The sequence below is a fragment of the Bufo bufo genome, chromosome 7 (assembly GCF_905171765.1).
Source record: "Bufo bufo chromosome 7, aBufBuf1.1, whole genome shotgun sequence".
NCBI lineage: Eukaryota > Metazoa > Chordata > Amphibia > Anura > Bufonidae > Bufo > Bufo bufo.
Genome location: NC_053395.1, coordinates 44,783,499 through 44,796,296, shown reverse-complemented (window position 1 = coordinate 44,796,296; position 12,798 = coordinate 44,783,499). Strand labels below are relative to the sequence as shown.

The 12,798-nt window shown below is 43.2% G+C and overlaps 1 protein-coding gene across 1 annotated transcript in view; it reads left to right on the top strand.

Annotated features, from left to right (window-relative positions):
• DNAH3 (dynein axonemal heavy chain 3) overlaps positions 1–12,798 on the top strand; it is a 348,463-nt gene that overhangs the window by 243,841 nt on the left and 91,824 nt on the right. Inside the window, 2 exon segments of the mRNA XM_040440318.1 lie at positions 8,349–8,568; positions 10,809–10,943. Coding sequence (XP_040296252.1) covers positions 8,349–8,568; positions 10,809–10,943 — 355 coding nt within the window.

The window sequence follows — 12,798 nt, the reverse complement described above, 5'->3', positions numbered from 1 at the left end:
AGAAAACCAACTTGTCGTGGGAAAAAGTAATAGGTGAGTATTAAAACAGGATGCTTTTTTATCTAATATAAATGAGCGAAACAACGGGGTTTTGTCAGAAAATTGACATTCAACAAAAACAGAACTATAACAAAAAGGTCCCGAGTCCATTTTTCCAGTGGAAATGTCGAAAATATGCTTCAAAAGTTGCAAATATGTTTCAGAAATCGCAAGTGTGGTCTGGCTGAAATGGCGTATTTCTGTTTAAAAAAGTCACATTTTCGTGCTACTGGGGTTAAAATGTCACAAATCAAGAGAAATAGGCGAATAATCAAGTTTATATTTTAAAAAGTCACATTTAAAAAAAAAGCCTTTTGATATATGAGGTGTAACAAATCAAAATACACCATTATTGATAAATGGAAGTAACATGTTCTCCTGTCTGCTACGGTTTCAGGCTTTACTTCTAACAGCCAGGCTCCATTTGGCTGGAAACAATAGTACTTTGAGTTAGTCTACTTTCACACTGGCGGTTTGGCTTTCCATTTGTGAGATCCGTTCAGGGCTCTCACAAGCGGTCCAAAACGGATCAGTTTTGCCCTAATGCATCCTGAATGGAAAAGTATCCGCTCAGAAGGCATCAGTTCAGTCTCCATTCCGCTTTGGAGACGGACACCAAAACGCTGCCTGCAGCGTTTTGGTGTCCGTCTGACGAAACTGAGCCAAACGGACCCGTCCTGACACACAATGTAAGTCAATGGGGACGGATCCGTTTTCTATGACACAATCTGGCACAATAGAAAACGGATCCGTCCTCCATTGGCTTTCAATCGTGTTCAAGACGGATCCGTTTTGGCCATGTAAAGATAATACAAACGGATCCGTTCTGAACGGATGCAGGCGGTTGTATTATCTGAACGGATCCGTCTGTGCAGATCCATGACGGATCCGCACCAAACGCGAGTGTGAAAGTAGCCTTAAAGGGGTTACGCTATAAGCACATCCTTTGTCCATATGCCCTATTAGTACATATGGACATCATGCATCCTCCTTTGGGGTACAGCCACTAGGTCAGGTTTCTGCATGTAGTTTTGGAAATCAAAACCAGGATTAAATTAAAAAAGAGGAGACGTCATATCTGTCCTCTATACTTTCTCCCTTTTTATGATCCACTTCAAGTTTTGGTTTCCAAAACTGCATCAGAAAACCTGACCGTGACCCTTATGAGTCACAGTGGATTGCCACCAACAAGCAGCAGCTTTTTCTGTCTTGATCTTAAAGGGTTCTCTGGGCTTTGGCCACTGTCTTCTGACCTGAGGGGAGAAGATAGTCTAATCTATTCTTACCTCCCTGTCGCTGCCAATTCCGACATCTCCGCTGAGCTTATGTGTCCGCCAGGACTTGTTGCAAGCTCTTACACTCAGGTCCCGAATGGATATGCCCCCATAGTCTTCTTGTTCAACAGAATACTATAAATGCCGAAGGGTAAGACTGAGGAACACATCTGGTCGGGACATGAGCGGAAGAGCCTGCATCCAGTCCCAGCAGTCACATGCACCCAGTCCTGGTGGTCAGATGAGCACAGTGGATATGGCAGAAGCAGCAGCATGACAGAGATAAGTACTGAGAAGACTCTTCCCTCCACAGGTCAGCACATAGGAGGATTTTTACCAAAGCCTGGAGAACCCCTCATTCATTGGGCATCTTTCAGTGGTAGCAGCAAATTTTCATGTCTTAACAGGGATGTTGACAAACAAAGGAGAAGAATGATCATAGTAGCGATTGTTCATTCTCATACAGAGAGGATGATTGCTGTAACTGAATGCAGCTCAACGAGTGGGCAATGATCAGGGACTAAATGGTTCATTCCTGATCATTGATCTGTGCGTTGGCCTATGTAAACGAACCCTAACTCTCTGCATGAGTTGTGTTTTATATATTGCGCTCTATGTAATTAGCGTGTCCTCAGAGCTGCAAAAAGTGATGCAGCTATACTAAAAGAGTAAAAGACCATTGCTACTTTCTTCCAAAAACAGACCCACACCTGTCCATGTGTTGTGTCTGGTATTGGAGCACAGCTCCACCGAAGTGAACAAAGCTGAGTTGTAATACCACACTCAACCTATGGACAGGTGTGGCGCTGTTTTTGGAAGAAGGCAGCCATTTTCCAATCTTGTACAACCCGTTTAAGGCTTTTTTCACACGTCAGTGATTCACATATGTGTGCTGTCTGTGGTTTCCACGGACAACTCATGTATCCATTGACTTCAGTGTGTGCATATACACGTGGGCCTGTGGTGACACCACAGACGCTTGCCCTATTTTTTCCATGATTACGGATCCCTCACACACATTATAGTCTATGGGTCCTTGAAAACCAAGGACACAACACAGATGCCATCTGTGTTTGATTCATGGTTTTCATTGATTGTTGCTAGAAGATTCTCTGTAAACTATTTTTCAGTCTAGAAGTGTCCGTGAAACACGGATGACACACGGACTAAGGCCTCATGCACACGACCGTTCTGTTTTTTGCAGTCCGCGGATCTGCAAAAAACGGAAGCCGCCTGTGTGCCTTCCGCAATTTGCGGAACGAACTGGCGGCCCATTGTAGAAATGCCTATACTTGTCCGCAAAACGGACAAGAATAGGACATGTTCTATTTTTTTTGCGGAGCAACGGATGCGGACAGCACATGGAGTTCTGTCCGCATCTTTTGCGGCCCCATTGAAGTGAATGGGTCCGCATCTGAACCACAAAAACTGCGGCTCGGATGCGGACCAAAACAACGGTCGTGTGCATGAGGCCTAAGAATCACGGACCCACAGATCAAACATTGATGGATCACGAACAGTGTCACAGATAAAACATGGACTGTGCCGTCACGGACGTGGATGTGTGAATGGGGCTTAAGAAGCACTGAAGAAGCTGTATGATAGGCCCTGGTAGTCAAAGGCTATGAACACCTATGGTGGCAATTTTTTATTATTGCATTGTACTCATTTTGAGCTAAAATCGTTTTTTTCAATTGGTCTTTATTGTATTAAAAATGATGAGCCGTTTTCCCTGCACAGCTTTGAGTTTATCTACTGGCAGGATCTGTATTTTCTCTCTGCTCAGGCAGGGAGCTGATGAGCTCCTTATCTCTGCTCTCTGAACACTCTTTAAAGCTCAATTCTTATCTTACTGATAAAAATGTGGCTTAAATAAGTGTTTATGACCTTTTAGTAATTTAAGGGTTATTAGATGACCGGCACAAAGTGAAATTACCATTCATATAGCCAGAAAAACAGTAAGGGCTCATTCACACGGCCGTACGTTTTGTTCCACACCCGTTCCGCATTTTCGTGAAACGGGTGCGGACTCATTCATTTCAATGGGGCCGCAAAAGATGCAGAGAGCACACCCTCTGCTATCCGCATCCGTTGTTCCGTAGCCACGCAAAAAATATAGAGCATGTCCTATTCTTGTCCGCAATTGCAGACAAGAATAGGCATTTTCTATGAGAGTGACGGCCATGTGCGGTCTGCAAATTGCGGAATGCACACGGGTTGGTATCCGTGTTTTGCGGATCCGCAACTTGCAGACCGCAAATCATATACGGCCGTCTGAATGAGCCCTTAACCCTTTGTCACAGAGTGGCTCAATATTTTTAATACAGACCAACTGAAAAAATGATTTTTAGCCCAAAATGAGTAAAATGCAGTCATAAAAAAAAAAGGTCCCTGAAGGTGTACATAGCTTTTACAAGTAAACTTCCCCTTTAAGCATCTTCCAGACATCCTGGCATGGCATAGCAATGACACCGGCTTCTTCCAGAACTACCTACCATCTTTTTTTGCTCTGGCATTCTGGAAATGTAGTTTGCCCGAACAGTTTAGTTTGTCAAAGAACCTTAAATGTGTTTTGATGCAGATAAAACTATTTATCAGTAAGGGAAAACAGCACGCTGGTAATGTACAGATTTGGGAAAAATGATTTGGAAAGCGATGGAAGATAAGTGTAGAATGTGATGCTTCTGAGCATCGGGCGCCTGTGCATGGATTTCAGCTTCTGCAACCTTCCATCTACTAACTTAGCTATTTTATATATTTTTTTAGGGATTCGATATATATATTTTTGATACCTCTTAAAAGGAATATGTCATCAGAAAATGACTTATTTGTTTAGATCACGTTTTTTTTATTTTAACATATCAAGAATTTTTGATGATGTTATTTTACATTTTTCATGTCAATATCTATATTTAAACAGAAAACATAAAATCCTGCAGTTTTCCCACTGCCCACTAAGCCGAATAATAGGCGCCACTTCTTGGTCTGTACAGATCGCTTAACTGCAGTCACCTCCTCATCTGTCATTCTAATCCTGCCTGTAATGATATCACCTCTGTATGTAGATAAGACAGGATCCACCATTCACAGTAGGTGATTGTTAAAGCTCATCTATTCTTTTCTTGTACAGAGCATGCCTAGAAAACTCTCCCATAGAAGTCAATAGGGTCCTCTCCTGACCATTTGTGTCTGTGGCCCACCGGGCAGCCGTAAAGCAATTTTCTTAATGTTTTCTAAATGCTATTAAGAACAGCTCAGGCAAGATGGCCGCCACCACAATCATGTTCAGGAAATAGAAAAAAAAATGCGCTCAGAAAATAAAAACAGATTGGAAAAAGGATATGTGTCGCTACCGGGTTTTAACTGGCAGATAACATTTTTGGTGACACATTTCCTTTAAGTCATCCTATCACTAGTATAAGCTTTCGGGTGGATTAGGACGTCTTTAAAGGGTTTTTCCAGGATTAGAAAAACATGGCTGGTTTCCTCCAAAAACAGCGCCCTCCATGTGCACAGCTTGTGTGTGTGGTATTGCAGCTCAGCCGCATTCACTTCAATAGAGCTGAGCTGCAACACCAGACACAACCCATGGACAGGTGTGCAGCTGGTTTTGCAGTACCTGCACACGATGCGAATATGCATGGTTTTTCTGCATGGATTCCCTTGCAGAAAAAAGCGCAGCATAGTAAAGTACCAGCAAAGTAAATGAGATTACACAAACTTCATGTACACTTTGTGAATTTTTTCCGTGCGAAAATTGACCTGCCGTATGCACTCTTTTCAAATGAAGAATGAGCTCTGCGGCAAAACTGCATCAAATCCACACCAAAAACTTGACCGATGAACGTGGCGTCACACGACCTGGGGTCTCAGGTGTCGGACCCCCATCAATCAGATGCTGATGACGTATCCAGAGTATAGGTCATCGGTAAAAAAACACTTGGAAAACCGCTTTCACTCATCGAATTTTGCTGCAGGTTTTTTAAGGCAAAATTGGGAATATAAAAAGAAGAAAAATAGAGATCCTTCAATTATTCCTTTAATAAAAGAGTTTCTCTCAACACAAGAACAGTTTTCTATATTGAAGCCAGGGGAAAGACTTGCTGGCCATGTATCTCCCCTGCAACGGCTGCTTTATTACACAGGGGCATTAAAATAATTATTGCATTCATAGATTCATGTAATACATGGTCTTACGGCCACACGTTCAGGTTTTCTGATGCAGTTTTGGAAGCCAGGATAGTTATTTTTTTTTATCAGATCTGTTTATTAAAGTTTTTTTTCGCATACAAAGACATACAAAAAGTACAAAAAAGTGGAAAAACCACTTCCCCAACATAAACCCCATATCCCCCACCCCACCGTGCAGTCCCCGACATCTCAGCCATTCCCAGGCAGATTAAAAACCTCTAAATGGCAGCAACAGAGCCGCAGTAGCGAGCCCTGGATGCGTAATCCAAGCCTTCCATTGTTTCTCAAATTTCCTAATGTTGCCTCTTTTCACATATACTTTCCATTCCGTATAAATCATATTATTTGCCACTGTTATTAATTCTGTTATCCCTGGAGCAGATGATTGTAGCCAATACTTAGCTATGAGTTTCTTAGTTAAATATAAGATCATGGCAAGCGCCAACTGTATTATATCTGTGGTAGGAATATCCATTACACAACCCTGGGGACCTTTGGTAGCGTAACATCGTAGATGTCCTCCAGAAGGGTGAGACCACAGACCTGTAGGAGCCGGACATGACCACAACATATGAGCCGTATCCGCCTCAAGATGGGTACCTCTAGGACAACTAGCATCCGTCCGAACGCCCATTTTATATAGCAATAGAGGTGTAGTAAAAATAATTGTGACACCCGATTTGAGGATAGTTTAGTTTTCCTTGGTTGAAATGACAGTCCCATTGGGTTTTAAAGAGGAGCTGCCATAGGGTTAAATAGAATCCGTACGCTAAAATCACGTGGATTCACCATGTACTCGAGGAAATATATATTTCATTCTGACTTGAAGGCGAGATGCTGAGAAAGCAGTTTTGAAATGAGAAAATAAACTAATACTGGTGGCTCCATATCGGACGTGTCTGTGCAGAATCGGGTTTATCTGTTAAATCTCTCAATCCCAGTTTTCGTTTATTCTTCTGACCACTTTTGGGAAATAGTTTCTTGTGCAAGAAATAACCGAGGAAAATGCTAAGAGTGCAAATTTGTTGCTATTCTCTAAAGAATGTCTTTTTTAGTAAGGCCCCTTTCACACGGGGGCGAGTATTCCGCGCGGATGCGATGCGTGAGGTGAACGCATTGCACCCGCACTGAATCCGGACCCATTCACTTCTATGGGGCTGTGCACATGAGCGGTGATTTTCACTCATCACTTGTGCGTTGCGTGAAAATCGCAGCATGCTCCTCTTTGTGCGTTTTTCACGTAACGCAGGCCCCATAGAAATGAATGGGGTTGCGTGAAAATCGCAAGCATCCGCAAGCAAGTGCGGATGCGGTGCGATTTTCACACACGGTTGCTAGGTGACAATCGGGATGGGGACCCGATCATTATTATTTTCCCTTATAACATGGTTATAAGGGAAAATAATAGCATTCTGAATACAGAATGCATAGTAAAATAGGACTCACCTTAATCCACTTGTTCGCGCAGCCCGGCTTCTCTTCTGTCTTCATCTGTGAGGAAAAGGACCTTTGATGACGTCACTACGCTCCTCACATGTTCTCAATGGGATTAAGATCTGGGGAGTTTCCAGGCCATGGACCCAAAATGTCAACGTTTTGGTCCCCGAGCCACTTAGTTATCACTTTTGCCTTATGGCACGGTGCTCCATCGTGCTGGAAAATGCATTGTTCTTCACCAAACTGTTGTTGGATTGTTGGAAGAAGTTGCTGTTGGAGGGTGTTTTGGTACCATTCTTTATTTATGGCTGTGTTTTGGGGCAAAATTGTGAGTGAGCCCACTCCCTTGGATGAGAAGCAACCCCACACATGAATGGTCTCAGGATGCTTTACTGTTGGCATGACACAGGACTGATGGTAGCGCTCATCTTTTCTTCTCCGGACAAGCCTTTTTCCAGATGCCCCAAACAATCGGAAAGAGGCTTCATCGGAGAATATGACTTTGCCCCAGTCCTCAGCAGTCCATTCACCATACTTTCTGCAGAAGATCAATCTGTCCCTGATGTTTTTTTTTTGGAGAGAAGTGGCTTCTTTGCTGCCCTTCTTGACACCAGGCCATCTTCTAAAAGTCTTCGCCTCACTGTGCGTGCAGATGCGCTCACACCTGCCTGCTGCCATTCCTGAGCAAGCTCTGCACTGGTGGCACTCCGATCCCGCAGCTGAATCCTCTTTAGGAGACTATCCTGGCGCTTGCTGGACTTTCTTGGACGCCCTGAAGCCTTCTTAACAAGAATTGAACCTCTTTCCTTGAAGTTCTTGATGATTCTATAAATTGTTGATTGAGGTGCAATCTTAGTAGCCACAATATCCTTGCCTGTGAAGCCATTTTTATGCAACGCAATGATGGCTGCACGCGTTTCTTTGCAGGTCACCATGGTTAACAATGGAAGAACAATGATTTCAAGCATCACCCTCCTTTTAACATGTCTAGTCTGCCATTTTAACCCAATCAGCCTGACATAATGATCTCCAGCCTTGTGCTCGTCAACATTCTCACCTGAGTTAACAAGACGATTACTGAAATGATCTCAGCAGGTCCATTAATGACAGCAATGAAATGCAGTGGAAAGGTTTTTTGGGGATTAAGTTAATTTTCATGGCAAAGAAGGACTATGCAATTCATCTGATCACTCTTCATTACATTCTGGAGTATATGCAAATTGCTATTATAAAAACTTAAGCAGCAACTTTTCCAATTTCCAATATTTATGTAATTCTCAAAACTTTTGGCCATGACTGTAGAACTATTCTATCACAAGGATTCACGCCAACCTTTAATCCATGAGAATGTTGTGATCAGGGGCAAAAAACGGCGCTGCTTAATTTTCCTTATTTTTTCGTTGTCAGCTTGGCTCAGAAGATTGTCGCCACTTACCGACTGTGCTCCGAACAGCTTTCATCCCAGCACCACTACGACTACGGAATGCGCGCCGTGAAATCTGTCCTGACTGCTGCCGGCAACCTCAAGCTTAAGTATCCAGAAGAGGATGAGAGCGTGCTTCTTCTGCGAGCGCTACTAGATGTCAACCTGGCTAAATTCTTGGCACAAGATGTCCCTCTCTTTCAGGTAATCAGACAGTGAGGCTGCTACAAATGATATCATTTTACTTCAATACAAAATAAAACCACAGAGAAATGGCAATTAAAAGGACACTGCTAACACAAGTATTGCAAAATTGTATCTTTATTGAACATGTAAAAACAACATAAAAGACCTAAATGGGTACTGACATCCAAAACCACAAGAAGGTGCGCATCTGAGGTCATGTATAAATGTAAGTAGACCTTGTAAGTCAAAGGGGTACATATGAAACAACAATCATCCCACTATGTGGTGTATCCCCATAAACCAGGAGTCCCCCTTGAGGACGCTGATGCGAAAAACGTGTCGGGGTGTTGTGGAGATGCCATTCTTCTGGGTTTGTATACCGTAATGCTTGAAATGACGTTCTTTTGTTATTCCTCCTGGAAATGTATGAATAAAATGACAGCTGGGGGTTACTAGCTGAAGGTGTGTTCCTACACAGTCACTGTCCATTCAAGGCTGACAGTATCAGACTGTGTAGGGGCACAGCCCTTTGTCAAAGGGAATGGTGCTACCCAGCTTATTTGGTCATTCCTTTTTGGGAAGAATAACAAAGGGGCAGCGAAACGCATAAGAAAAGATACTCCAGAATTGTTATTTCATGGGGTAACAAAATGACCTCCATTTTCATCAAAATGTAGATATATCACATCATTATGGGTAGTCTCTACCCCTTTTACCACTATAAAACCGTCCGCTCGGATAATTGGTGCATCTGTTAGATGTTCTAATAAAACTAACCAAGCAGATGTGAGTGTGCCCATAAAGCCACCCCCACAGCTCCAGTTAAGAAGCTGTCCAATGGGGCTGATTTACTGCCAAGGGCAGGCTCCTTTACACCTGCAGTGTGAATTCTGGCAGGCTGATCCGGCAGAGAATAGCCTGCCGGAGTTCTCCAGATCCAGCGCTGCCAGATGCAACCGGAATGCCCGCCGACGCAATTAAGTATAATGGGTTCGGCGGAGATTCAGCTGCATTTCAGCAAAAATGCTAAGAATTGGCCGAACAGAAACCGCTACACGCTGCGGTTCATGTCCAGCCGATTCCTTGCCAGATCAGGCGGCCGGAACGTAGTGCCGCAGGTGTTAAAGTAGCCTTAATCTAATTACTATATACAGTAAGGAGACCAAAAACTGCAGTGAAAAAATGTTCTTCTAGAGCTTATGGTCCTCCCAGATAATTATACGTAGGATATAGTGAATTTAAAATTTATTGCAAAAAAGGTCAGATTAAAGTGGTATTCCAGACTTTTGTTATAGACGGCCTCACCTCAGGACAGGCCATTGGTATCTGATCGGTGGGGCTCAGACACCCACATCACCGGCGATCAGCTGTTTCAGTGTAGCTTTGGCACAGACATCTGAATCAGCTGATCGTAGGGGTGCGGAATGTCAGAACCCTGCCAATCAGTTATTGATGACCTACCCCGAGAACAGGCCATCAATAACAAAATCCTGGCATATCCCTTTAAGCACTGTCTTCCCATAGAGGCCATCTTTTGGAGAGGTTTGATCGTGTAATACTGTATACATTATACAAACTTGGAGCCAAATTGAAGTTGCAATGGGTGTGCTATTTGATGTTTGCTATTATTACCATAAAGAATACCACCGTCTTATGACTTAGGTAGCCTTAAAGGGGTTGTCTCACAAGTGGCATTTATCATGTAGCTAAAGGTAATACAATGCACCTACTAATGTATTGTGATTGTCCATATTGCCTCATTTTCCATCGCTTTATACACTGCTCATTTCCAAGGGGTTATGACCACCGCTGCAGAGCTGGCTGGGACGGGAGCTGATGCACATGCATTCCTGGCCAACAGAGAGGCCGACGATTTTTCCTAAGGGGGGGCAAACGCGACCAGCACTGGTGGATTGCAGGGTGGTCGTAACCCCCCGGATACAAGCAGTTAATAATGTAATGGAAAAATTAATCAAGCCAGCAAAGGAGGCAATATGGACAATCCGAATACATTAGTAGGTGCCTTGTATTCACTTTCCCTACATGATAAATGCCATTTGCTGACGTGAGACAACACCTTTAAACAATTTTGTCAATGCGATACTGGGTTCAATAATAATAATTATAATGATAATAGTTTTCAAAATAATGACATAATGCATACATAATGTGCTTTTTCTGTGTGATCCTGATGATAGAATACAGCAAGGCTGGAAAGCATCAGCTGCTCTTATGTGCGTGTCCTGTGTCTCTTGCAGGGTATCATCTCTGATCTGTTTCCTGGAGTTGTTCTGCCAAAACCAGATTATGACCTTTTTATTCAGGCCTTGAAAGAAAACATTGGCAAAATGAATCTGCAGCCTGTGCCGTGGTTCATAGGGAAGATAATCCAGGTGATGCGATATTGATGCTATAATTGTTTTGTCTTGAGATTTAGCTTTTTTCATATAAAATGCACTAGAAGGGACACAACTCTCCTTTTTACATTACACGTTACAATAGATTGCTGGAACCTCCGCCATCTCTAATACCAGGGTCTCTGGCCCCCTGTTCTTCCTGACCAGCACCCACCAGCGTTTGTATGGAGCACCAGTCAAGCACGCCCACTGCAGCGTAATACAACTCTATCTAGTGGCAGCCGGTGTGTCTGTCTAGTAGAAGCTATGAATTCACTGCATACAGACATTCACCGTATTCATTGTGTTCATATAGAACAGGGGTGTCCAACCTGCGGCCCTCCAGCTGTTGTAAAGCTACAACTCCCACCATGGCCTGCTGTAGGCTGATAGCTGTATGCAGTCTAGGCGTGCTGGGAGTTGTAGTTTTGCAACACCCGGAGAGCCTCAGGTTGGCCATCCCTGATATAGAAACGTGGATATTTAAACAAATCCAGCACTTGTATAAAGCGGTGGTCCTCAAAATCTTGGTTGGGGACCATATTTTTAGCACTAGCTGACTGTAACTGACAGAGAACCCCTTTAAAGGGATCCTCACAGCAGACTCAGACAGCATGAAATACAAACCGGGTCCATCATTACAATGAATATTATTCACATCTAAAGGGTTATTCTGGTTACTTCCAGTTATCCCTTATTCATTTTAAAGGGGATAACTAATTGCTGGGGCACAGACCTCTGCGATCCCTAGAACTGTCCTGATGGAGTGCCAGGTTGGGCATGCAACCTGAGCTCCATTTATCCTCTATGGGACTGCTGGAGATAGCTAAGCATTGTACTCGGCTATCTCCGGAAGCTAGGAGATAGCTTGAAGTAACCGGAATACCCCTTTAACACTGCTGTTTTAAAAGTTCAGCTTGATTGACATGTCATATACAAGTAGGGGGAGACCTGTCAATCAAGAAGAGCCCGTTAAGTTGAAGCCCAAAGGTTCCACCTTGTAGACACTTCTCCTCGTAACCAGCTCTTTTTACAAATATGTTTTCTGTGAAATATGGCAGCACTTGCAAATAAAACATCATTCATTGCAATGAGGAAGCCTGTCGGTATCCCATGGCGAGGGCACACAGGCACCTTTTAATTCTGTGCCTAGTAGACCTGAATAGCTGCCACGTACACAATTCCTGTAAAATCTAGCAAGGCTTATTGTAACAGCGATTGCTGCATAATTATGAGCCACATGATTCTTCGGCTTCTTCCCATGGGCCAACACTTTTCATCCCGGTATTGCCTAGAACTATGGATGGTGCAGCTGATATGGATATTAGTTCTTACCATGAAATGACAATCTCAGTTGTTAGTAAATGACAGAAGCGAAAGGCTCAGAAGTAATAATGTAGCTGAATAATGTGTAAAGCTGCTGGTAAATGAGCTGGTTCTTAGCATCCGCAAAGCCATCATTTTTCTTGTTCTCTTGGGTGGTTTTATGGAAATTTCAGAACATCAGAGTTACTGCGTGTATAAACACGAGGGTTAGAGATCGTAAATCTTTACAACTGGGGCCATCATTAATTCATTGTTGTTCCAGGGAATATTCTACAAACTAGATCATAAAGTAGAAGAACTTAGAAAGTAATTCACTCCATAAGACATATTTCTTATCACTTTATTAGTAGTATGTTTATGTGAAATTGTTGTCAGGTGTTCACAGACTCCGACTGTGGCCGAACTGCTGGGACCCCACTGATTGCTAGGACAGGGAACGCTGTTCACCCGTTCCTCCAGTTGCAAAACCGCAGCTAGGAGTTTGAATTAGACAGCATTTGAGCATGCGCTCTGCCGTTCCATTTAA